Genomic DNA, 27187 nt, shown 5'->3' on the forward strand with positions numbered 1-27187 from the left:
AATTTGTGTATCATTGTCTGTAAGGCCATTCACCCCTTCACTAACAGTATGCCCATTCAGTAATGAACAATGTATAAAAATATTGTCTATAACTGAGCTACTGTTCCCCTGCACCCTGGTTGAAAAAACACGGTGTGCATGAGATCATATGAGTTTAGGACATCAACCAACATTCTTTTCATGTACAATCATATACAAAATTAATATTGAAGTCACCACGTATAACTAACTTTTTGTACTTCCTATAGAGTGACGAAGAGCCCTCACTAGCTTGAGCAGAAATGCTCTGAAGTTAGAGATAGGGGACCTGTAAACAACAACAATCAGAAGTCGCTCTAAATTCTACTGTCCCTGCACAAGATTCAAGTATCTGTTCACTGCTGTGCCGTGATACGTCTACAGACTCAAATGGAATACTGTTTTTTACATACATGGCCACTTCCCCAGTCCACAAGTAACTTCTTGAAAAACAGCCAGCTAATCTGTATTCTGGTAAAGGAAGCCTCTGAATTTTCAAATTATTTAAGTGGTTCTCTGATATACCAATAAGGTCAGAGTCAACATCTACAAGCAGTTCACTAACTTCATCTCTATCTAATATCTTTTATATTTTGATGAAATATGCTAGTTCTTTCTCTACTTTGATGCCTGACCTCCTCTGAAGGCGATTCCTTTGTTAGAGGGACGTCCTTTAATCAGGTATATCAGCTGACTTCAGTTTAGGAAGGTTCAACTTTAACACCAACTACTACAAGAATTTTTCCATGAGTGATCCCACTACCATCCAATTTGAGATACCTACAAGTTTTGCCAGCGTCCCCTTGCCATATTTACTGAGGTGCAGGCCATGCCCAGTGAAATCCGATGTATCGATGTACTCAACTGGCACCACTGCAGTGTGAGGCATGGCCTGTGCCACCAGTGGCTTCTCCAGCCCCGTTTTAACACGTCTAACAGCAGCATTAACGTGAGGCCGATCCTGATGCAGAAACAGTTGCACGAAGTGCATGTTAGTGCCACCAGTTTGAGTAGCTGTCTTTGCCAGGCCTCCACCCACATCATATTCCCCATCCCTATCACGACTATTCCCCGCTTCACCGACGCTCATTACCTGATTCTCTTTCGTAAAGTTCCTACACAACTCCGCTATGCTGTCAGTCACCTGAGCCAATCCTCACTAGGCTTCACAATGCTGGTGACCTGATATTCACTCCCGAACGCTGCAACTTCTGGCCTACACCTATACCTTGTGAACTACCTAGCAACAGAACCTTCTTCTTTCTGTTAGACCTTGAAGCTAACTTAGGTTTCCTAATTGCTGAGCGCTGCTGCGTGTTTCCTACACCTACAGCTACAAGAGGCTTCTCTTCACTCAACTCTGACAGGTGTCAAATCTATTGCATATATGTAAAATACAACTGTCTGAATACCTCCTCCTCTTAGCTGCGTTCTTGCAAACTGCTATTTCTCATTCCCCAGCACCCTTCACCCTCCTCAACTTATCTAGTTCGTCCTTTGGGTATTGTAACTGTACCTAAAGAGCACAGATCTTACGCTTCTACTCCTCTACCAAATTATTTCTGCCTCAAATTCTATACTCCCAGGAGAGGACCTAGCTAAAATGCCCACTAAATTCCTCACTGGATTCCCCCAATGAAAATACTTTCAACAAATCCCACACTGTAACCACCTACTGACAAACCTACGACAAATCCCACACTTCTCATTCATGATAAAGTTTTACAGTTACTGGAAAAAGTAAACGTCTACATTACCTAAGTTTAATTTCATCAGCAGAACTATTTAAAGAACTAACAATAGTGGTCTCGAAATTCTCTCTCTACTAAGAAAGCAACAAATTTGATTTATACCACTAAACCACAACTAATACCAATAGCTTCAAAACTTCACACAATATTCTTAGTTAAAACCAAAAATTCAAGCGTCCACTGGAACACACGATGAAGTTAAAACAGTGAATGTAATTTTACTGTAATATTTCACTAGAAACAAAAAAACAAAAAACAAAAAAACAAAAAACGGCAGCTGAAAACCACCACACCAAATTTACTGAACGACTTCAACGCACACACAACCCTAAAAAACACCGTGAGCAAATGTTTCCAAAAGATTATTGAACCGTTATTTCGCCACAAACAGCATTAGACACCGTTGCACATTACTAAATTTAATAATTGTGTAACAGTGCACAAACATTTTTGTCAGAACTTAACTTAAGAACTGTTACAGCTGCAACTGCACGCAGCGAAATTTAAACACACTGTTAGTATTTGGATGAACGAGTGAAAACTACTAAGTTTAATATTCGAATACAGTGCACAAACAACTTTGACAGTACGTATCTTTATAACCGCTACAGCTAAGCCATGTCGGAATGGTTTCAGCAGAAAAGAACAGAAATCACCCAAATATCTGACCTAATATTCGCCTAATAGGCCCAGTTTTTCTTCAAAATCTTGCGGACTGTATGAGATTTTAACGCTTCTTCCGGCTGACTAACAAGATTTAAAGAGCGTCATGCTATCTCGGAGATTGTCGTCCAAGGGGAAAAGTGAAGAGCAGATAATAACTTTGCGACACTTCACTACAATAAAGCTTTCTAGAATTGATGTACACGTATTTTGGAGACATCTTTGATGCAGTGTATGAGTTAAACTGTATACTTCCGTAACACGCAATCATAGCTACAAAAAGCCCAAAATGTGACATGCTACCTTCGTAAGGCCTAAGGCTAACATGGTGGAAGCTGGATTTGACAGACTTGCTCTACCACTACACATACTAGGAGCAGTAACATCTTTGGACATGATTCTATTCAGAAGAATGTTTGATCTCTGACCCTGGATAAAAATTGGATGTTTGCATGAAGAGTAAAATCGAGCATTAAAGAAACTATAAATTCTGTGTATTATTTATCAGAATACGTATATGTATCTTCTAATGCGGTACAAAACGCATGAGACTTAGTAACTGGCGCTGATCAAAGCTACAGTTTAAGGTCACTTGGCACTGACTATTGAACGACGTTTCTACCCATCAGTTGCAAGGCGAGACAGATCTTAAAATCAAGTGAACAACGTCATTTCCCTGTAGAAATTGCCTGCATTATTTACCAATAAACTCGTCTAAGTTGGGCTGAAACCAAAGCACAACCTGCGTGATTTCGATAATTGGGGTACAGTATGTGTGGTAATGCGAGCCTGCCTCACAGGAATCCGCACAAAGCCAGACATCTGTAAGCAACCCAAAATGTCATTAGTGCAAACTTTCCAGAACGTTGACTGTACACATGTATACAGCAACACTCTCTGGTATGCAACATTGGCACAAAGCACCCTCTGTCACGTTACATCGGTACAAATCGTCTTTGAACCTGTGAAGTTGGTACGAAACACGCTTTACCATTTCGCCTTGGTACAGGGCACCTTCCATCACAAAAATTTGGTGTAAAACACCCTCTGAATCCAAAAATTCCTAAGAAACACCCTCCATCATGTCACACTGATACAAAGCAACCTCCACCATACAACATTGTTACTAGATACATTCCATCATATAATAATCGTACAAAGAGACCGTAACTATATCACATAGGTAAAATCCATACCCACCTTGTCACATTTGTACAAAGGACCCTCTGTCAAGCAGCATTGGTATGACGCACTCTCTGCTGTGTAGCACTGGTACAAAGTGCCACCTGAAATGCAACTTTAAGACAAAGAACCCTCACGACAACATATTCGTATGATGCAACCTCTACCACAAAACACTGGCATGAAGCAGGACAATATTAAGAAGCACCCTCTGTCATATTGGTATGTAGCATTCACCACTATATCCAAACGGTGGAAAGCAGTTCGCCGTATAACATTAGTACAAAGCATCCACTGGCATATACAAATGGGATGAAGCACCCTCCAAAACGCAACATTCGTAAGTAGCACCACTTGCCACGCAACATTGGCAGTGATGAACCTACGCCACATAACACTGCTACAAAGAGTTCTCCACCTCCTCACATTTTTAGGAAGTACCCTAGATTACATGGGCACAAAGCCATCTCCATGACGCAACACTGGTATGAAGCATACTCAGCTGCGTAATGTTGGTTTGAAGTACATTCTACCACACAACATTAGCATGAATCATCCTCCACCTCATAACATAGATATAAAGCAAACTTAGGCACATAACATTGGACCGAAGCACCCTCTTCCACATCATGTTGGTGTGAAGTACACTCTACCATGTCAGATTGGAACAAAGCTTCGGTCACGTAACATTAGTAGGAATAACCCTCGACCACATAAACTGGTACGAAGCACCCTCCACATTTCACTTTGTGACAAAGCAATCTTTGCCGTTTAACGTTGCTAAAAAGTACCATCCGCCAAGCAAGACTGGGACGGAGCACCCTCTGCAATATAACATTGATACAAAGCGCTCCCCACAATGTCAGATTGCTACAAAACGCCATAGCCACATGACATTGCTACAAAGCAACGCCCACTACTTCACACTGATACGATTCACCCTCTACCAAGCCACAATGGTACAAAGAGGCCACCACAATGTCACACTGATAAGAAGCATCCTCGACCACCTTACACTGTTACGAAGCAGCCTCCAATACGCGAAACTGGTACGAAGCCCCCCTCCTCCCAAGTAACTTTGGCACAGAGCATCCTCCACAGCGCAACATACCCATCGCCGTGTAACATTATATTGAAGATCACGAGAAATCAAAACGAACCTGAATTCATGCAAAGTTCATTTGCTTTGCGATATTACAGCTAACCTCATTCTCGTTTATTTCAGTAAATTAAAAGAGATAAAGTTCTAAGACTGAGTTAAATCTGAAGGCAATTGAAGATTTAGGCTAATTTTCAAAACATACAATGTTTCACTCCTACTACAGCGCCTTTTAGCACTCGCACTCAAGGTGTTTGTGTCAAAAAAAGACCCAGTTTTACGCTTACTAGTCAGCTTTACACAACGCAAGATGTTCAACTTAGTGCCACAGGAGATAGTAGCCTCAAAGTGGCATGCAATCAAAAAAGGATGTTAACGCTAGCAACATCAAGTCAGTTTCCATAATGCGCATTAGTAAGGACAGGGCCTAAAAAATAAAAATAATGCGTCAGTCGTTGTGGACTTATACCAACAACATTGATTTTAAAGAGGTACCGATGTTTTAGCAGGGTACAGAACATGAAAATATGTTGTACCACATTCTTGGCAACATCAACACACTTTCGGTAAGATGTAGTACCAAAGGGGGAGGAGCTACCTTATGGCCACGCTACAGAGATATAAAAAACGCATATTCCGTTAACTGTTGTTAACTTTCGCTCACAACATACTTTTTAAAGAGAACTGATTTGAAAGAAAGTTCCTGGAACCTGAAAATATTGAATGTGATGTTCACTGCAGAAACTGATATGCACTACTAACAAGGGAGTCATCAGACCTATGAACCACGGATTTTGATAAATCTGAGGTATGTCGTAGAAAAAGTAATCCTGAGTACCTAGCTAGCAGCTTTTAATGCGATGACTCCTAGTTTCCGAGAAAATTGGTTCTAAAGTTTTAGGCGTACCTTTTATAACCGCAACGTTAATACCTTTTCGGCCATGCGGTAATACTGCAGCGGTTAAGGCTTACGACCATCACGCTGGCGCTACAGATCCAAATCCTCCACAAGTATTCATCTGTTTCTTTTTTTTTATTTCATCGTACAGAGTATCATTAAATAGTATATATTATGCAAAATTATTCAAAAACAGTCATTTTCGCTTTAGTAATTTCATTAACAAATCAATCATTACAGCAAACTTTGTTAAAATGTGGATTCCGTTGGCGGTTCTCAACTAGAATTCCAAGTATTTGAACAATGGTCTCTTGATTCGTGGGGAGGACAGACTTATCAGACGGTATGCAATCGAATCTTTGTAGAGGAGAGAAAGTCATCCATCTGCACTGTAGACACTATCTCATCTAAATAATTCCAATTTGTTAAGACTTTGATTTATATTTTCACGTAAAAATTTCTTCTCCGTGTTTGCTAAAGAGTAATAGAGAAGTCGCTTCGAGGAGAGATAATAACAAATAAAATCCTTAATTGTGTCTCAATTTAGTGCACCTGTTTTCAAAGGAATATTCAAATATGTGTAGTTTGCACTGAAGTTGATTCAGGAAATAACAGATTAGATTAGATTAGATTAGATTAGTCTAATCTAATCTGTTATTTTTGAGAAAGTAATGACTTCAAGAGTAGCTTCACATATCTGTAAAAATGAAGTACTAACAAAATGTCAGTTTGGTTTCCAGAAAGGTTTTTCAACAGAAAATGCCATATATGCTTTCACCAGTCAAATTTTGAATGATCTGAATAACCGAACACCACCCATTGGGATTTTTTGTGATCTCTCAAAGGCTTTTGATTGTGTAAATCATGAAATTCTGCTAGACAAGCTCAAGTATTGTGGCATGAGTGGGACAGTGCACAAATGGTTTAATTCGTACCTAACTGGAAGAGTGCAGAAAGTAGAAATAAGTAGTTCTCGTAACATGCAAAGATCAGCACATTCCTCAAACTGGGGAACTATCAAGAATGGGGTTCCACAAGGGTCAGTCTTGGGTCCTTTGTTGTTCTTATTATATATTAATGACTTGCCATTCTATATTCATGAAGAGGCAAAGTTAGTTCTCTTTGCTGATGATACAAGTATAGTAATCACACCTGACAAACAAGAATTAACTGATGAAATTGTCAATACTGTCTTTCAGAAAATTACTAAGTGGTTCCTTGTAAACGGACTCTCACTGAATTTTGATAAGACACAGTACATACAGTTCCGTACAGTGAATGGTATGACGCCATTAATAAATATAGACCTTAATCAGAAGCATATAGCTAAGGTAGAATATTGCAAATTTTTAGGTGTGTCCATTGATGAGAGATTAAATTGGAAGAAACACATTGATGATCTGCTGAAACGTTTGAGTTCAGCTACTTATGCAATAAGGGTCATTGCAAATTTTGGTGATAAACATCTTAGTAAATTAGCTTACTACGCCTATTTTCACTCATTGCTTTCATATGGCATCATATTTTGGGGTAATTCATCACTGAGGAATAAAGTATTTATTGCACAAAAGCGTGTAATCAGAATAATAGCTGGAGTCCACCCAAGATCATCCTGCAGACATTTATTTAAGGATCTAGGGATATTCACAGTAGCTTCTCAGTATATATACTCTCTTATGAAATTTGTTATTAACAACCAAACCCAATTCAAAAGTAGTAGCAGTGTGCATAACTACAATACTAGGAGAAAGGATGATCTTCACTATTCAAGATTAAATCTAACTTTGGCACAGAAAGGGGTGATTATACTGGCACCAAAGTCTTTGGTCACTTACCAAATAGTATCAAAAGTCTGACAGATAACCAACAAGTATTTAAGAAGAAATTAAAAGAATTTCTGAATGACAACTCCTTCTACTCCATAGAGGAATTTTTAGATATAAATTAAGAAAAAAAACCAAAAAAATATAAAAAAAATTAAAAAAATAAAAATAAAAAATAAAGAAAAACAAAAACACAATAAAATAAAGTTGTTATATTAAGTATGTTGTTAAATTAACCTAATTATGTCATGTATTGGAAAATTCGACTCGTTCCACATCATTACGAAATATCGTATTCATGATCCATGGAACTAGTATTAATCTAATCTAATCTAATCTAATCTAATCTAGGAGGTACGCATAAAATATCAACATCGATTTTCTCTGAAACTAGGCGCCATCGCATGAAAAGTCGCTAGACGTGTATTCACGGCAACATCTTCTACAACGTGCCTAAATTCATCAAAATCTGTGGTTAACAGGTCTGATGGTTCCCCTGATAGCGGTAGATGTCACTTTCCCCAATGAATGTAATATTCAATATTTTCAGATTCCGTGATGAACAGGTCTGGTGGCCCCCTGAAAGTCTTAAATTTTTGCATTATGTTTTACTGAAATATGTAAAACATTTATGGAACTAGATAGTACAATTCATTAAAAAACAATAAACAGATATTTCAAAATTATAAAATAGAAAGTAACTGACTACATTGCAATATTTTCAAAAGTTTGGCATAAAGTACAAGTTCCGCCGCCCCCACCCCATCCCCCATATGGTATTGTGAGGGTTGATGCTATAACAACACATTTTGTAGATTAACATGGATACTCCAAATGTTTTCTCAAAGTCTTCAGATATTGATTTCACTTTAAAAACGATAAAATTCGGAGATAATTTTATTTAACGAACAAATTCGACAAATATGGCATCATTAAGCCATTTATTTGAAAGTCCTTTTTCTGACAAATACTATTCTATATAATAGAGAATTTAGCTCACTTTTCGAGAAGGTCATTCAGTGCTCAGTAGGAGTGCATATTTAGGACAGAAGGTACCATCTGCAAAATTTTCACACATTAGAATCTTACAAATGAACTCTAAAAGACTGTAAATAATTGTGAAACATACTGGAAGATATATAGTAATTGAAAGCAAAAGTATGACATGTCTTCATTAAGAAATTAGCTTAACTATTTAACTAATGGTTACCAGATCGTCCACATTTTGAAACAAACTTTAACTTTTGTGGCTGAACCTCAGAGAAATCGTTGAAGAGTCCATTTTGTGGCTGTTGTACAATTGGGTTCAAAACAAATTTCCTGGGTTCCTTTTAGGTGGGTTAGATACATCGACTTTAAGATTATTTTTCTGATAAAATTCGTGAGGCCTCTTAATGGATGTTCTCACAGAGACACTGCTAATCATTACATATCTACTTAGCTCCACTATCTTTATATTTTGCTAGCACATTTCCTGGACATTTATTCATTTACTTGAGCACAAAACAAAAGAAACTGTTACGGCACTGCTGTAGTAACTTATATATGGTGTCTTAGGAACATATTCACTGTCCTCAACAGTATCACAGTACTTTATAGTCACTAATGTGTTGCACGCTTCTCACACTGACGTGACGTTCGTCTGTGCTAGAGCTGCTACGTGTTCAGCTTGTGTTTCTGCTGAAGCACAGCTAGCTTCAGTACCGACCAGTATACAGAATTCTCGCCAGCTAGCATGAACCGCGCACTTCTTTGAGTATAAATTAATATTTGATTAATTCCAAAGTACTACATCATGACATTACTTATGTGAATTTAATTTGAAGTCATCTAAGGCTTCCTTTTTATTAACATTTTTATTTATCTTATTCTTGTAGTGTTAGACTTTCCCTTTTTCTTTTTATACAATCTAAGACAAAAAAAGGACGCACCGAGGAACAATTATCCTAATTGGACGGAAATCGGTTAGTGTGATCCACATGTACAGACAAAAAGATTACAATTTCAGAAAAATTTGATGATTTATTCACGAGAAAGAGCTTCACAAGTTGAGCAACTTGGTACTTTTTCAGGATAAACAAGGACCAGAATACTAGGCCACTACTTGTTTTAAACCTCTTTCTGGTCTGGAGCATGTGACAGAGGATTTAGGATCACTTTGCAAAGACTATCACAAGGTTGACACCAGGATTATAGTGGCTGGGCCAAGTACAACAATTGGCAGTAATCTTTGGTGCAGTATACAGAGTGACATTGCAAAGATTGCATCGTCATAGAGACATACGAATAATGAGTCTGTATCTGCTCTCACTGCCATGAGCGTTCTCATTTGAACTCTTCTATCTGCAGAGTTAATTTGTAGTTGAAATGGCTACATGTGTCAGACAAGGGGCAGTTGTTGCTGTGGTTCTTGTAGATCGTCTCATTAGATGGGGTTATACTAGGAATGGCCTTCAGGTCATCAGGAAAGGGAAAGGTAAATTGGCTGGGCTAGTAGCAGAAAATTTAGTTGGGGGGGGGGGGGAGGATGATACTGTCATAAGTAATAAAATACCATGATTACAGAGTTCAGAACTGCATCTTTTTAGGGTAAGGAAACCATGTTAAGAGAGGTTAGGATTGAAACAAACCTTGTTTGAGAAAGAAAGCAAACAATAAATTCTAGATTATTACTTGAGCACAAACATATATTAATTAAAAATTTACAGCAATCAGCAGGAATTTTATTTACACCTAGTTTTAACTCAGCCAATGTGAAATGTCACCCACTTTACTGCATGAAAATATTCAAGGGTTAAGAAGTAAATTTTATGAACTGCCTACCTGCGTCGACAAATTAGAATCATCAAACCAAGTTGACAAAATGAGTCTGTCTACACGTCATGTGACCACTGGTACAGATGTGTTAGGCGTTACAGGATTTAGGCTAGCATCTCAGTTTTGTAGATAAGAAATGGAGAAAGGAGCAGTTGCCATATTCTTCAGAAATTATCGTAATTGAAGAACACAGACATTCATAAACTTTGCCTAGAGCAGCAACTGGATGCTTGTACAACAAAAGTAGAATTTCATAATAAGTCCTGCATAATAGTGAATGTATACTGAGCACCTGTAGTGAAATTTATTCTGTCCACGAATGACCATTAAGTTCTACTGGTCAAAAAACTAAGAAATAGTGTTTTCTGGGGACTTTAATACAGATTTTCTTAAAAGCTCTACCAGCAAGAATTTATCAGAGTCAGTAACAATAATACAAAACTTAACTCCTATGGTAAACTTCCTAACTAGACAAGGTAATTACTCACAAATACCCTAGGATAACACCTGTATAGATAGATCCAATCAGCAAAATTGTATTTCTAAGCTAATAGTCAATGTGCTCTCAAACCATAACATGCATGTCCTCTCTTAAATGTTAATACGAACAGGATACAAAATCTGCTACATCTGAATTCAAGAGGGTAGCCAATATGTCAAAAATTGATTACTTTAGGACACACAGGAAAGACAGGAACTGCAGTAATGTTTAAAGAGCTCATGGGACAAATGATAAATACAACACTTTTATTGATAATAAATTACTTACCCTATTTGAATACTTAGAATTATTAATGAAAATTTTGTGGACATTAATAAACGGTTCCTAGCCAGTTCTTTGTCACTGAACTTTGAAAAAACTCACTACGTGCAGTGCAAAACTTGCATATGCTTTCCCAGCAGAATATGCCTAAAGTTTGATGATAAACATAAGTGACATTGTTAAATTCTTTGGATTGCAGACTGGTGATAAATCCATCTGGGAGGAACACACCACAGGACTGTTGGATCACCTACACATATCTTTATTTGCAATGTGAATGTTGTAAGACACAGGGGATACAAAAATGAAAAGGCTGGTGTATTACGCTTACTTTCATTTCATACTGCCTTTATTTTTTGGAGTATCTCATCAAGCCAAGCTAAATTTTTCTGGGTCCAAAAAGCATAATTCGTGCTCTTAACTCAAGAACATCCTACAGTGGCCTAATTGGACTACTAGGGATATTGACCACTGCTCCCCAATATATTTATACCTTGATAAAATTCGTCATTGAAAATTTAATAGTTTTCAAACCAACATATCAGTTCATGGGATCAATACTAGCAATAAGAATAATCTTCACAAAGATTTAAAGTCACCTATTTTGTTCCAAATATGTGTCCATTAGCCAGGAAGACACTTTTTAGTTAACAGTAGCCTAAGGGATTTATTGGTGGCGAACTCCTCCTCCTCAGCCAAAACAGTATTAGTACAATCTGACTCCTGAACAAATTCAGTGCATTAATGAGATAACTGTAAATAAGTGTTGTAAAATGTTTTTCTATTGGTATCTGTTGTCTTTTGAATGAAAATATGTACAAAATTTTTTGACTCTTTCCCTATTCATGATGGTCATTTCACTTGGGAACTGTGGAAATTACATTATCATATTTCTATTCATATATAATATATATTATCATATTTGTTTTCCATTGAAAACATTTATTGTGTACTCTTGCTTTTCTGTCATGTTCTGTTGTCGTCACTATGGATCAATTGGAACGAAAAGTGGAACTAATGTAATTCAAAAACCTGAAAGTTTTGGTTATGGTGTATAAAGAGCCTTCTATGTGAACCTGTTGATTAGTTGTAGATCTCCTGTTTGCAGTTGATCTCATGCTGATGAAAAGAGCAGAGAAATCAATAGAGCTGTGTCACAACTGTACCTCTTGTTTCAGAAAAGAGGACCGCACCTAAAGAGGGAAATGTTCGCATCACTGATGGCCACCCTGCAGGAGTGGGCCAGTTCCCGTACCAGGCCCTCATCATTGCTGACGGGAGAGATATATGGGGTGGGTCGTTGATCACCACAAGGGCAGTCCTCACCGCCTCCTACTGCACAACCCAGTGAGTTGAAACAGCTGCCAACAGGCCACCTGTACAAGCTGCTCAGAACGTAATGTAGCCTTATGGGATGATAACTCAATTTGGATACTGCCATTTGTATGTATTTTGTCATATGATACACTTTATCAGATTGTTGTTCCTAGTATTTAAAGATGTGATTTTAATGAACTTTTTATTTCAATATTTCCAATGTTCATCTTTAGAAAAGGAAGTGCAAAATAAAGAGTAAATTGAGGGTCATTGTAACAACACTCAACAAGCACCAATAACAGAATGTTAGGGGGGAGAGGTAATTTTTAGTTATAATGAATATTGTTGATTCAAAAATTTTAAAAGTAAATGCTGGTCATCCACGTAGGTAGGGATTGATGAAGGAATAATTGAAGTTCCTCATTAACCTCCTTTGTTGAGGAAAAAGTCTGAAATTTCAAATTTTTACAAAACTGAACAATCTACATTTCCATGCATGTTTCTTCTATATCGCTATGGATACTTTCAAATTTTTATTAATATCCTTACAAATGAGTGAGTGAATTTCAAAATTTAGGAGCTCTTTTTCCGCACAAAATTGATCTACAGCTTTCATGCCTTCAGTTTGCAGTAACCGTTTTACAGCTACAGGTGTTCAAGTATCGTGAAAACTGTCAGTTTTTGGCTATCGACTGTGGCTAAATGGCTTAACGGATTTTATTTCTTAAGAGGATCATTCTATGCGAAATTTTATGCTATTTTATTCTGCTATTTTGGAAATTTTTTGCAGGATGTATCGTTTGAATAATGTTGATTAATATCATTTACAACATGTGATTATCTATTGGCACACAAAAGTCTAATATGCGTGCACTAATTGTATTAAGCAATAATCCAGTTCAACTTTTATTTTATTCATACAGAGGATAGTTCTAAAATGATTAAGATAATCGAAATACAAACACCCTGCCTTCCACTGTTGTTTCCTCTGTTGATTCAGTATGATTGTAATCTACATTCAGATCTTCATTTGTGGGCCAATCGCGCCATTCTCACTCTTTTGACGTTGATGACTCTTCCTTTATATTGGACTTTTCAACTCCTGAACTGTTTCAGAGAATTCTGTATCTTCTAACATCGTAATAAAGATGTTCCACAAGAGCTTACTACAACAGCTTATCTTGTAGTAAAGCAGTGACCCAACATGAAAGAAACATTGTCCAAAAAACGATTGGCAAACAGTTGGTTTATCATGTATGTTGTTGTGTGATCCCCTGACAGGAAACACTTGCGAGAACAGAGGCTATTAAATATTGGTTTTAAATTTCATGTTTCAAGTTTCAACCACCTGGTATAAAAAGAGGATTACTTGAGTTTTGTGGAATCTGGAAAAATGGAGATGTCGAATTTTGCTAAAAATTGCTATATTAAACAGATTTAATAACAACAAATCTTCAGTTTCAGCGTATTTTATTTTAGTCTTTGATTGAGGCTCTTATTTAAGTATCAGGTTCCATGTAAAAAAACAGTTTTCGAATAAAAATAGCATGTGTTTAGTATTCTTAAAACGGTCCTCAGTTGATGCAATAGTTCTGGCTCACCAAGGACAGGGAGAAGTGCACATGAAGGACGACCTGGAATTAAAACCCAAGGGAACTCATTGAAAATACAAATCAACAAGACTTAAAATTGATGACTACCTATTGGAGAAACCAGTTACATGCACATAAAAACTGTTGGCTACTCATGTAGCTAGACTCGTACACAACAGTAAAACTCACAGCCAGTGTTTAATGATGATGGACTGCACCACATATGCATTGAAACCACTTGTCGGTCGTAAATTTTTATGCTTCCAGACTTTAGTGAATACAGTTATCATGCATGTAAAGTGCCATTTGCTACAGATCAAATCATTAATGAGTAGTAAGTGGGTAAATTCGGGGCACTAAGGGGTTATTTAATGATCAAACCCTGCCCCCATCAGAAACAAATTATTTGATTATTTATTTCAGACCTTCCACTCGGAAGGCCTGGATTATTACTATAATTTTCATCTAGAATGCTCATTTAATGATGAAATTTCCCCCTCCACAAAAATAAAATATAAAAAGTACATCAATAAAAATAAATATAAAAATGTATGTATACTTGAAGATAGCGTTTTTAAATCGCTATTTTGAAAAAATAAGTAAATTTTGAATCTGTATATATATATATGACTAATGTGTGGGATAAATTTAAATTTGTCGTTTTTGTTTGTATAAATAATAAGGCAAGAGAGAACATTTTAGAGAATATTTTAGACCATCCTTGATTATAGTATACTGTTGAAGTCAGGAGCACACTGACAGTACTGATGTATTAAAGCAAACTTATAAATAAGAATACAAAACAAGATTTAATAGTTATGATGATACTGATATAGAAATGTGGGAGGAGATTGAAAACTCAAATTCTCTCTTTTTTATGACTGTAAAAAAGTAGCGATTTATAATTTACCAAAAATAATACAAAATTATATTAAAACCTATTCATTATTTTTAATAGTATTTCACTCAGTAATTAGATATCTAGGGCAGTTGAAGCCCAATTTTCTACCATTTATTATCTCCTAACTGATCAGTCGATTCTCTGAGCATGCAGCCTATCTCTAAATTGACTTTACCATCATCAATATAGACTTCAGAATCGGTATTAAAATGTATAAAATTTTTTCCTAGTTTATCTAGCCTATCATGCAATCTAAGCCTTGCATTTGATGTAGTAAATGCAGCTATAAAAATATTTGTAGCTGTATTATTTTCCAGATAATAGTTCTTGAAATTCTATTTCATCTGAACCATATTATCATGAATGAAATTGGTATCTATATTATCCAATCAATCATCCAATAGTATCTCATAAAATCATTGTAAATTTGTTACATATTCTATTTGACTCATATTTTGCCTTTGCCCAAAATTCCCCTATAATGACTTAAGACACATCTTAGCAACAGCTCATTCACTGTGATTTCCCATTACTCTGTCAGGTTGTAAATCAATACCCAATTTCTCTTTAGTTGTTTTGATATACTCTTTATCACTTTCAAAATCATGTTGACTTGCTTCTAATTTAGTTTTCATAAAATATTTCACACAAGTTTTAAACAACATATTGCTTTTATTTCCAAAATTCCATGCTTAAAGGACATCTAAAATTTTATATGAAATTAATGCAGCCAACTATTCTTCATCAGTTACCCAATTTCCAATAAAACTTCTTTCTTCATTGTTGTGATTGTATTTACTTAATTTTTCCTGTCCACATCTGACACACAAAGGAAACAACAGTTTTTCATTTATTTGTACTGGTAAAATAGGATGATACAAGCCTTTAGCTACCAATAGTTTACATTTCATAAATCCATACCAATTTTTAAAATAATATCTTGGCCTATATATTTTTGTTTCATGTCATTTGGGATAGTAACCATAATGTTTTACAGTTGAATAAAGACAGCACACATCATGAAATCTTATTTTTGTACTAACACCATCTGCTTTAACTCTTAAGTTTATTGCATTTTTTCAACCACCATAAGAAGCATTTCTTGGATTCAATGAGCCAACAATTTCAGATAACTGTTTTAATATCTTAAGCTTTTTATAATCTGCTGAGTTGAGCCAATCATATTCCCACATCTCCACTAAATTATATCCCACATTTCTTATTTCTGCACTTCTTGTTAAAGTCTTTTGGATGAGGTCATCCATTGTTCCTTTATTTTTATTGTTAATCATCTGACTTTTATAACATTTTTGACAACCATGTAAAAAACTATGATATTGGTGAAAAGTATTAATATCTTTATCAAATCTTTCTACTGACTATTTTTACTTCTCCACCATTAAGAACATGAAAGACAGTATGATTGTTCAAACTATTCAACTAACCTATTCATTATTTACTGTAATTTTCTTTTGTTCCTTATTCAATACAGCAATTGTATTTTAGGTAAATATTTAGATCTCTAAATAGCCATACAAACACCTGCAATTGTTAAATAACAGATTAGGTCAATATTAGCTCTCTCTAGAAACTGTTTTCTTAATTCCTAACAACTCCTTCTTATCTTATCTATATCAGAATTATGGTACTCATCAATTTCCTTCTTCATATTGAACACACAATTTTCCTTAAGTCTGGAGCTATGTCATTTGAGAAATTCTTCACTATCTTATGGTTTCATAGTGTCAGCACAATAATATCGAATATCTGGAATTGGTCCTACACAATTTCCATTTTCCTGTGTATTGTATAAATGTGGAAAATATCTCTTCTCCAATTCTTTCAAATAAAATGTTTTTGCTAACTATTTAGAGGTCCTAGTACAAAATTACTGATATATATAATTTTTAAACGTAATTGTTTGAGCTCCAATAACATTAGTTAGTTCTTGTATAGACTGTGTATGGTTTTATTGTATTTTCAACACAGTACTTCAAACTGAACTGTGAATCGAATCCCTTAGTACAATGAGTTATGAATGTATAATACTTGCTTTTTTTCAAATATCATCTAACTACAGAATTCTTAATTTGTCTTAAATTTATTAACATCACCAGCTTTAAAATTGTGAAATATTATGAGATTCAGAATATGTATACCAGCTTCTTGTTGAGCTTCATAATCAAACGACATGTATGTTTCAGTATAGGTACAATTCACTTTCCTAGAGAATCCATCTTCACAATACTCAAACTGTTTACAAGCAACTATTTCTTTTACATTCCCTACATTGACAAACATAAAACTCATGGAATTCACCATTAGTGTAGTAACAACCTTTACTACAATTTGGGCAGCCTTGGACTATAAAATCCTCACCAAATTTTCTTTCACAGATACCAACTTTTCGCAATCTCTATTACATGGAACATTTATGATTTTCAAGTTTTACTGCTTGATTGCAGTTTCTGTGAAGTTCAAAGCCACATTTATCTTCTGTAGATCTCAAACAAGTCTTTTTACATCTTACACTTTTATAAGCTGTTTCATAAATGTCTTGGTGATTTTCTAAGCATTCTTCATTATAACAGTATCTATTAGAGTTTTTACAGCATATCTTGTTTTAAACAGTTTCGTGTTCTGGACCATTGCATAGTATACAGATTTTTCTCTCTGTTTTGCAATTTTGTTTGTACTTGTTGTTCTATGGCCTATTACATTTATTACAAAAAATATGCAAATTCCAAAAAAGCCTTCATGTTGTTAATTACAACAAAATTGTTTTGATCTTTATACAGATATATCTTTATTTCTTTCTCAGGACCACTACAGAACTGAACTGAAATTCTCGACATATAAGCATTTATTTGGCTAGCCAGCAATTCTTCAACATTTTTAATATCATCTAAAGTAAACCTTTCTTCTACTAAGGAGACCGCCTACACTACAATTGTCTGTCCTCTTTTAGAATACTGCTGCACATGTGGGATCCTTACCAGATACAATTTATGGAGTACATCGAAAAAGTTCAAAGAAGGACAGTACGTTTTGTATTATCGTGGAATAGGGCAGAGAGTGTCACCGAAATGAATCAGAATTTGGGGTGGACATCATTAAAATAGAGGAGCTCTTCGTTGCAGAGATATCTTCCTGCAAAATTCCAATCACCAACTTTCTTTCCCAAATGCGAAAATATTTTTTTGACACCGACCTAAATAGGGAGAAACAATCACCATGATAAAATCAGGTGTTGTTCTTTCTGCAGACTATATGAGGTTGGAATAATAGAGAATCGTCAAAATTGACAAATTTTGTGCGTTACTAAGAAAACAAGTACGTAGTTCACAATGGGCACTATAAGTGACCCCAGCATGTGTCAACAACAAACAGAGAAGGCGATAATGCAACTAGCAATAAAATGTTAAAGTTGGCGATTTAGGGAAGGAAAGTGAAGCCCAGAACTTACCTTTGAGAGAGAGTTTGAAATTTCTCGCGCGGTCTGAGAGACCACACCTGGTGAGTTAAGGGTTGATAGTGATCACAGAATAATTTCAGAGCCTTAGCCTATTCCTTATTATATTTCAGTACTTGACTCTTATATCAGGTGTTATTAAACGATTACAGATATTTGAAATGTCTGTACGAACTGATTACAAGCATATAACAATATATCAGCAAATTCAAGTAAATAAAGTCAGAAAGCTCACATCCAATTAATTTCAAGGTGTTCAGTCACTCAACCTCATGGAAGAAATTCCCATTATGCAATTCATGGTACTGAACTTGTAGTTACATTTCCTAAAAGATGTACCATTTAGTGACGAATTGTAAATACGACATATGCTTTCTTTCTAAAACTTCTTTGTTCAAGAATGGTGTTCATAAAAATGAACGTTGGACGCATCTGAGAAATATTCTCCTATCTGACATTGCACACGAATCTCATACTTAATGTTGTTACACAGTGGAATTTCACAGCTGGTATGGATGTTCTGTTCCTCAAATGCTTGCATTCAGTGCAAGTTGGAAAGATAAAAGACCAAAACCAAGTATTGAGTTCTTCTTCGTCTACTGTTACACATCATATTCGCAGAAAGATGCACATTTTGCATTGTCTTCAGGTAACATCTTACAAACATTACAATACTGGTACAGATGCGCCTTTAAAGAAATAGTGCCATGTCAGAATGTGGATTTCGAGTTCAAGGACTCTTTTCTAGTGTTGCGATTTCAAAGACATCAGTACTGTCTTGTGGTGTTCTGTGAAACAAAGAATGTGCAGTCGCGAAATAACGAGACATCGATGAAGTGATCTATCAGATAGGCCCACACCGTTACTAAATTTCGTTGTAATACACTGAAACTTCGAATTACACTAAATTTCTGTGCTGGTTGTTCACGCTTTGATTAGTGCAGAAGAAATTGTGCGTAATATCTTTGTAACAGTAACAATATAGAACTGGCAAGGAACACAAAACCTAGATCGTCTCAAGTAAAATGAATTTTTGTAAGTCTGCTAAAATGTGTTTTTGGGGTCGTTCTTTACATTTCGTTATGAACCCATAATGAAGTTGCTTAAAATTAATAATAAAAGATGCTTTTAAATAAATGAATACACCTTTATGTAGTTAAGACATTTGGTCCTGAACTTGAAGATTGCTTTGAAGACAGCGGTGCATTACTAGGCTTGGCGATATTCTAGGTCGTAACCCACTTGTTTGCATTTGTCATATGAACGCAATATGCAGCCATCTATAGTGGGAATTAATGTTTAACGTGGGTACTAAGCCCTGGTAAGGTTTTTCATTAATGCGTTAACGAGTCAGTCAGAGCAGTGAGTAGCGGGGCAGGAACCGAAGAGTGACAGAAATAATTCAATGGCCCACTGTGGGTCAACCCTCGGTTCTTTGGTAAAGCTATTGTCTGACTCCAGCACGCTGACACGCTTAAATAACGAAGTTTCTGGTTACTCCCAAACTACATGAACATTTTGTTATTCAAGTTCTACGCGGGTTTTGAAAATACATTCTGATTCCTTAAGTAATTCGTCAACGAAACACGACACATATGCATAGAAAATTCACTTGCGAGATATTGATATTTATTACGGAAATTTACGTGAGCAAAGCCGTTTTTTTCCCCACAGAGGGGCAGATGTCTGGAAAACCAAAGATCTTAGAACATAAACAATGAAAAATATACAGTATGAGCGGTAATCATACAGTTTTCATTATGGGCTACATGCAAACAAACAAAGATAAATTACATTACATTAGTTAGATGATTGAAACCAAATTCCAACCAACTGATATTTTCGTACACCTGCTGCAGTTACCTTGCATACATCGCAACATAATTATAATCATTATTATTAAACAAATCCAAGCATTACGTTGATGTATTAGACTTCCTAGTTTTTCAAGAAAACTATAGTAAGAAGGAGACTTACATTCTTTTCACACTGGAGTCTATTATCTACGTTGCTTCTCATTCTTGTACAACAATTTTAGTATTTATAAATGTCTTTAATTTCTTTCACAAATTGCATAGGGTTTATACGACAGTTATTGTTGCCGTTCATGTCTTCACCTTTTCCACAATCAGTTTTTCCATTCTTGAGATTATTCATCTGGCATTGCTCTTAACAAATAACTTCATTGCCATCCTCCAAGGTTAGCCAATTTCCACATTAATTTTTTTCTTCATTTGTTTTTACTTTAATTTGTATCTATGTTATTGGTCATTATGGGCAGTTCCTATTTTCTGATTTCATTATCTAGTTCCATTTTGGACTGTACCACCAGGTACTGTTTGTGGTCCATATTTTCTGAAATAGTACATAACACATGTAAAAATCTAAGTGTGTAAAAATCAGGTCAAAACGCTGTGCTCAGTCTTTGCGGGGACTGTAAGTACAGAAAGCGTCAAGTGAACAATGAAATAAACATTATACTCAACATTTTTACTTATCAATATTTACGAGTTTTGAAACAATATATACTAATTATTTTAAATTCTTAATTACTCAGTATACATGAGATTTGTACAGGAGTAAGTAATAAATTAGATGCATGGATACTAGGAAGACGCAAATGAGAGCTAATGTGAGACTAAATTGCTCATATGAATACTAAAATGGCAAAATTATCTGTAAATATTTGTAAGAGAAATATATTCTTGTGGAATCTAGCACTAGTCTCATCCTCACAGAACTGAAACAAATTATTCAGTTAATATACACCTCATTTCTTTTCGTATATAATAGCTAATAAACCATCATCGTCGCCATTATCATTAACATCATCAACTTCATCGTCAGTGTGATTATAATCATTATTCACCACTTTCATATCCCTGAGTCGTCATTAATTCATTCCACAATAATTCTCACTACATCCTAGCAATTCACTGTGTTTCATCATAATAAATTCTCATTCATGTACTATACCTTTTACTACATCATACCTTCACAAAAGATAGCATACTTTTTTCTGCTTCATTACCAATTTAAACAACGAAGTTTTGTACCTAAACATTGTCTGTTCTCTCTCCATGCATATATTACTCCATACTAGATACACACTAATTCCTCCAAACTCTGACTGAAATAATAGTTAGGAAGGGTGGTTTTCCTATACATAAGACTCATCATAGCTGATTGTATTTCCGCTGTATCCAATGTACTACTGTGCACTGCTTTCACAGTTTAATATCTGACTATTTTTCAAATACCCTCCGTTTTCAGCCTTACACGTTTCCATTTTAATCATAACTTCAACAGTAATGACAGAATTACTCCTTAGGGAATCCCAATACAAGATAAATGCATTATAGTAAATATACACCAAACTTCTGGTTATAGTATGAAAATGAAATGATCTACTAAATGGAGGTATACACAGTAATTTTCAGAGCATAAGAAAAGTTAATACATTCATTATGCCTTTCATATTACAGGGATTTCTATCAAAACTTGACCTCTTAATTGCTCTGTTCTTTTCTACAGATAAATTAAACTAGCTGGAACAGTAATAAAAAACGTATATTTGAAAAATCACTTAAAGGCATATCTAATACCGACACAATGAGAAAATATAACTAATTTTACAAGTAGCATAAACTTTTATTAAATTCTGGTTAGCAACTTTATGGACACTCTCCTCACAGAGAATTTTCATGTTATTCGTCTTTAATCACTGTAAATTTTCGTTTTACTTTTTAGGGTCAAGCTAGTGATAACGCATGTGGACTGAAACAGAGATTGCAGGATTGAATAATGGTTGCAGCACTGAAATTTTTCCATCTGCCCTCAACCTAATATTCACATCTCAGTGATGTGAAGATTAGCTAAGAACCACACATGGTTCACATTCCTCTTCAATTTGCAGCTTCCCTTCCCGTAGTAGGATTACTGGGATTGGTTAGGAACACACAATTCGCCACAGCGGTGTCCAATTGAAAGACGTGCACGAGGCCACTGAGACAAACGAAAGTACATTCTCATTATATATGTTAAAAGACTCCTCAGTTTCTGAACCCTTTATAAATCCGAACTCTGACATGACAATATATTATTTGTAGTCAGGTTGTTCAAAAGCCGATTGTATATTACCTTCCCTAAGAATTTAGAGAATACTGGCAGAAGACAAAATGGACGGAAATTTGATTACATTTTTGGATTTCCGTTCTTAAGTGGAGGCTTTACTTCAACATATAGACAATATTCGTGAAATACTCCACTTACAAATGACTGACTAAAAAAATAACTTATATGATTTGAAACTCAGAAGGACACTATTTAAGGAGCTTCCTTGGTAGTTTTATTCTATTTGGGCGTATCTGTAGATACATAAAATAGCTGCTAATATACATTGACAGGGAGTGATTGACTTTTCAACAAAAAAAAATGGTTCAAATGGCTCTGAGCACTATGGGACTTAACATGTATAGTCATCAGTCCCCTAGAACGTAGAACTACTTAAACCTAACTAACCTAAGGACATCACACAACACCCAGTCATCACGTGACTTTTCAACAGCTTTCGAGTATCTTTAGACGTGATTTTCACCAGCTCCACGGAAAAAAATTAAAAAGGTCTTAGCATGTTTCGCAACTGGATACAGGAACTTTACTTTCTCAGGTACCAGACGTGGACCGTCCGCCTGGGAGGCATCCACAGAAGTCAGGACGAATCCACCGCCTGGATCGTGCAATCCAGTTGGGCCCAGGCGCGCCCGCAGTCCACCGATTTGATAGCTTCCCATGGCAGTTATGACGTGGGTGTTGTATTCCTGCCCAGCGACGCTCCTTTGAACAGTGAGTGGCGCAAAGATAACGAAGCGTTCTTTCTTCATAGGGATAGAGAGTGTCTGAAAGAGAGTTTGCGAGAGAGAGAGAGTGTGTAAAGAGAGAGTTTTAGAGAGAGAGAGAGAGAGAGAGAGAGAGAGAGAGAGAGAGAGGGAGAGGGAGGGAGAGAGAGAGAAGATAGTGTTAGAACGAAAAATGTCACTGACGGCAGTCTGGGATAACGGTGTTTGTCATCTGAGACTCATAATTACTTTTTGATACACTAATCACTGATTTTCTTTCAGTTTGTGGTTTACTCAACACAATTTTACGCTGTCTTTATATATATATATATATATATATATATATATATATATATATATATATATATATATATATATTCGATGATGCTAGGTTGTTTATACTAAGGCACCAAAGAAACTGGTTTAGGCATGCGTATTCCAATACAGAGGTATGTAAACAGGCAGAATACGACGCTGCGGTCGGTAACGCCCATGGAAGACAACAAGTGCCTGGCGCAGTTGCTAGATCGGTTACTGATACTAAAATGGCAGGTTATGAAGATGTAAGTGAGTTTGAACGTGTTCTTATAGTCAGCGCACAAGCGACGGGACACAGCATCTCCGAGATAGCGGTGAAGTGGGGATTTTCCCGTACGATCACTTCACGAGTGTACCGTGAATATCAGGAATCCGGTAAAACATCAAGTCTTCGACATCGCGGCGGCCAGAAAAAGATCCTGCAAGAATGGGACCAACGACGACTGAGAGAATCGTTCATCATGACAGAAGTGCAACGCTTCTGCAAATTGCTGCAGATTTCAGTGCTGGGCCATCAGCAAGTGTCAGCGTGCGAACCAATCAACGAAACATCATCGATATGGGCTTTTGGAGCCGAGGCCCCTCTTGTGCACCCTTGATAACTGCACGACACAAAGCTTTATGGCTCGCCTGGACCCATCAACGTCGACATTGGACTGTTGATGACTGGAAACATGTTGCTTTGACGGAATTGTTTAATACTGTATGGAACGCATGCACATGTACGGATATGGAGACAACCTGCATGTCAGCAGGGGACTGTTCAAGTTGGTGGAGGCTCTGTAATGAAATGGGCGTGTGCAGTTCGAGTGATATGGGACCCCTGATGCGTCTAGGTACGAGCCTGAAAGATGACACGTACGTAACCATCGTATCTGATCCCCTGCAACTATTCATCTCCATTGTGCATTCCAATAGACTTGGGCAATTCCAGCAGGACAGTGTGACACCCCACACGACCAGAATTCCTGCCGAGGTGCAATCCAATAGACTTGGGCAATTCCAGCAGGACAATGCGACACCCTACACGACCAGAATTCCTGCCGAGGAGCAATCCAATAGGCTTGGGCAATTCCAGCAGGACAATGCGACACCCCACACGACCAGAATTCCTGCCGAGGAGCAATCCAATAGACTTGGGCAATTCCAGCAGGACAATGCGACACCCCACACGACCAGAATTCCTACTGAGTGGCTCCAGAAACACTCTTCTGAGTTTAAACACTTCCGCTGGCCACCAAACTTTCCAGATACGAACATTCTTGAGGGCTGCCTTGCTACGTGCTGTTCAGAAGAGATTTCAGCTCCCTCGTACTCTCATGGATTTGTGGACAGCCCTGCAGAATTCATGGTGTCACCTCCCTCCAGCACTACTTCAAACATTAGTCAAGTCCATGCCACGTCGTGTTGCGGCACTCCTGCGTGCTCGTGTAGGCTGTACATGATAGTAGGCAGGTGTACCAGTTTCTTTGGCTCTTCAGTGTATATCAATATTATACTAAAGCGAGGTTTCCAACTTATTCTGTGGAACATAGTACTAGATATGTACAACTAACTGCACAAAAGAGAAAAAGGTGAAACCGGATTCCAATGAGAACATTTCGGAGAACGTTCAGAGTTTTCTCTTGGAAGCCGGAGCCTCCAATGACTCGCTATTGACTGATTGCATTCAGATGATTTCTTACTTCATCTACCAGTGTCTCCTGAGGATTGTCGCCTATCTCTGTGTTTTGGGTTGCATGTAGTGCTGAAAGAATATTACAGATATTTTTCATGTTTTTAAGGTGTTTTTTCAGAAATAAACCCAATTGCGGTAGCAAATAACTCTCTCATTTTTTGCACACAACTCATCTACGTTGCCCTCTATGAATTTCTTTAACTCTGTCTGCTAAGTTGCCATTATTAGCGCCACTAAATAAAATAGTGTCACACAACTGGCTAACTGTCTTGTCTCTATATATGCATTACACTCACAGATAAAAATTGACATTGGTTGACCTTGTCTTTTCTCAACTCGAGTTCCCATTTAGTATTGTTCTGCCTCACTTCCATCTACTTAGAACAATCCTTGCCATTAGTCAGCTCAACATTTAACGGTTGCTCAACTCAATTGTATGTTGAACTGCCTGGACAGTAATCGATTTGTCTAAATGCAGATGTATAAGTAAAGTGTTAAGATAATCTCTCTCTATTTTTAATCAGATTTTCTGTTGTATTACAGTATTCTCAGATCTGAAGATACGGTTTCGAGCAAGAGTTTTATGAAAAAGCCCCACTGAAGTTGCAGAATTCACAATAACCATTTCATCATGACTTCTGATGGTTGGTTAAGATTTTCCGCTAATCTACCAGTGAGTATACCATATTTGACAGGAGATATACCGTCCAAACCAACTGGCAACATTCTCCAGTAGCCTGCCTCCCAGAATCACATACTGTTCTGAGTCAACTCCGTCACTTATGGTGTTGCCTATGAATAGTATTACGGCCACACTAGTACTTAGTTCGTACATTGCTACCAGTGCACATGTACTTATAAGTGTGGCTGTTGAACCAAACACTTATTTAACATAATCGCTCACAGAACAATAAATCTGTTAATGGAACTTGAAGTTTCATTGTGCTTAACACCGTGCTGATGGTGTAGCTCTGAGGTTAAACAAGATTTTGATGGAGTGACACATATATTGTACACTAAGTTATTGGGCTGGAATATTCGTTCAGCAATTAAATAACTGAAAGTATGTTGCACATTTTATGTGCATAATATGAATGAATCTCTGGTTTCCGGCCAAATAACTCCTTAGCTTAAGCTATAAGGTCCCCCTTTTCAGGCAATATTCTTAACTAGCTCCCAAGTGTCCATTTCTACAGATCCCGCTCTTAAATTTCCTTTCAATAGCCATTTTGTTGTTTTACAGACAACCATACTCTTACTTGTCTCAGAATTCACAGTGCGCATGTCAGTCATGACGTTTATATTAGAAAAAAACCTTTAGAATCTTTTTTCCTGTGCTGACATATATTCGCACTCATTCTGCTTTCTATATTACTAAGACGGTCAAGAATAGAATGTTAGGGAAGAGGGAAAGAAAGTAGCTAACCACTATCCATACCAGTTCAAAATATGACCTAACAGGAAGCGGTACATAGGTGGCTGTAGTGTATTCCAAGGTTCATCACTTAATAACAATGCTTCTTACTAAGTATGGTTTCGTTGGCGACTGTCTCGTAATGTCTGCCATTATTATTTTGACCACCTACATTACCATCTCACGGTATTGCTGTTATGACATATTGGGAAACTAACGTGCAGATTGTGGAGTTGAAGTGTTTCATTTCATGTCCTTAGTTAGATACAACATTCCACATTTACAGAATACAGATACAACATATTGTAAACGTGATATGTTACTTTTTGTCCTCAAGGCTACATCCAGCTCGTGACTTTGCCTTCTTCTCTCGAGGTCGATAACACTTACGAAGGAGAAACTGGTGTGATCGCAGGCTGGGGCACCACTGAAGGTAAGTGGACATCCTTAGTTCACTTTCAGACACGTAACTAAATGCAAAAAAAAAAAAAAAAAAGGTTCAAATGGCTCTGAGCACTATGGGACTTAACATCTGAGGTCACTAGTCCCCTAGAACTTAGAACTAGTTAAACCTAACTAACCTAAGGACATCACACACATCCATGCCCGAGGCAGGATTCGAACCTGAGACCGTAGCGGTAGC

At 36.7% G+C, this 27187-nt stretch overlaps 1 protein-coding gene across 5 annotated transcripts in view; it reads left to right on the forward strand.

Moving 5' to 3' along the window:
- LOC126210625 (collagenase-like) overlaps positions 1-27187 on the forward strand; it is a 231944-nt gene that overhangs the window by 185749 nt on the left and 19008 nt on the right. For 2 of the 5 annotated variants that reach the window (XM_049939925.1, XM_049939920.1), the window contains exons 2-4: positions 12193-12361; positions 22966-23141; positions 26882-26977. The exons of the other annotated variants lie outside the window; for them this stretch is intronic. In XM_049939925.1, the coding sequence (XP_049795882.1) occupies positions 12193-12361; positions 22966-23141; positions 26882-26977 (441 nt within the window). The remainder of the gene's footprint in view (positions 1-12192; positions 12362-22965; positions 23142-26881; positions 26978-27187) is intronic. 5 annotated transcript variants of the gene reach the window in all.

This window comes from Schistocerca nitens, chromosome 10 (assembly GCF_023898315.1).
Source record: "Schistocerca nitens isolate TAMUIC-IGC-003100 chromosome 10, iqSchNite1.1, whole genome shotgun sequence".
Lineage (NCBI taxonomy): Eukaryota > Metazoa > Arthropoda > Insecta > Orthoptera > Acrididae > Schistocerca > Schistocerca nitens.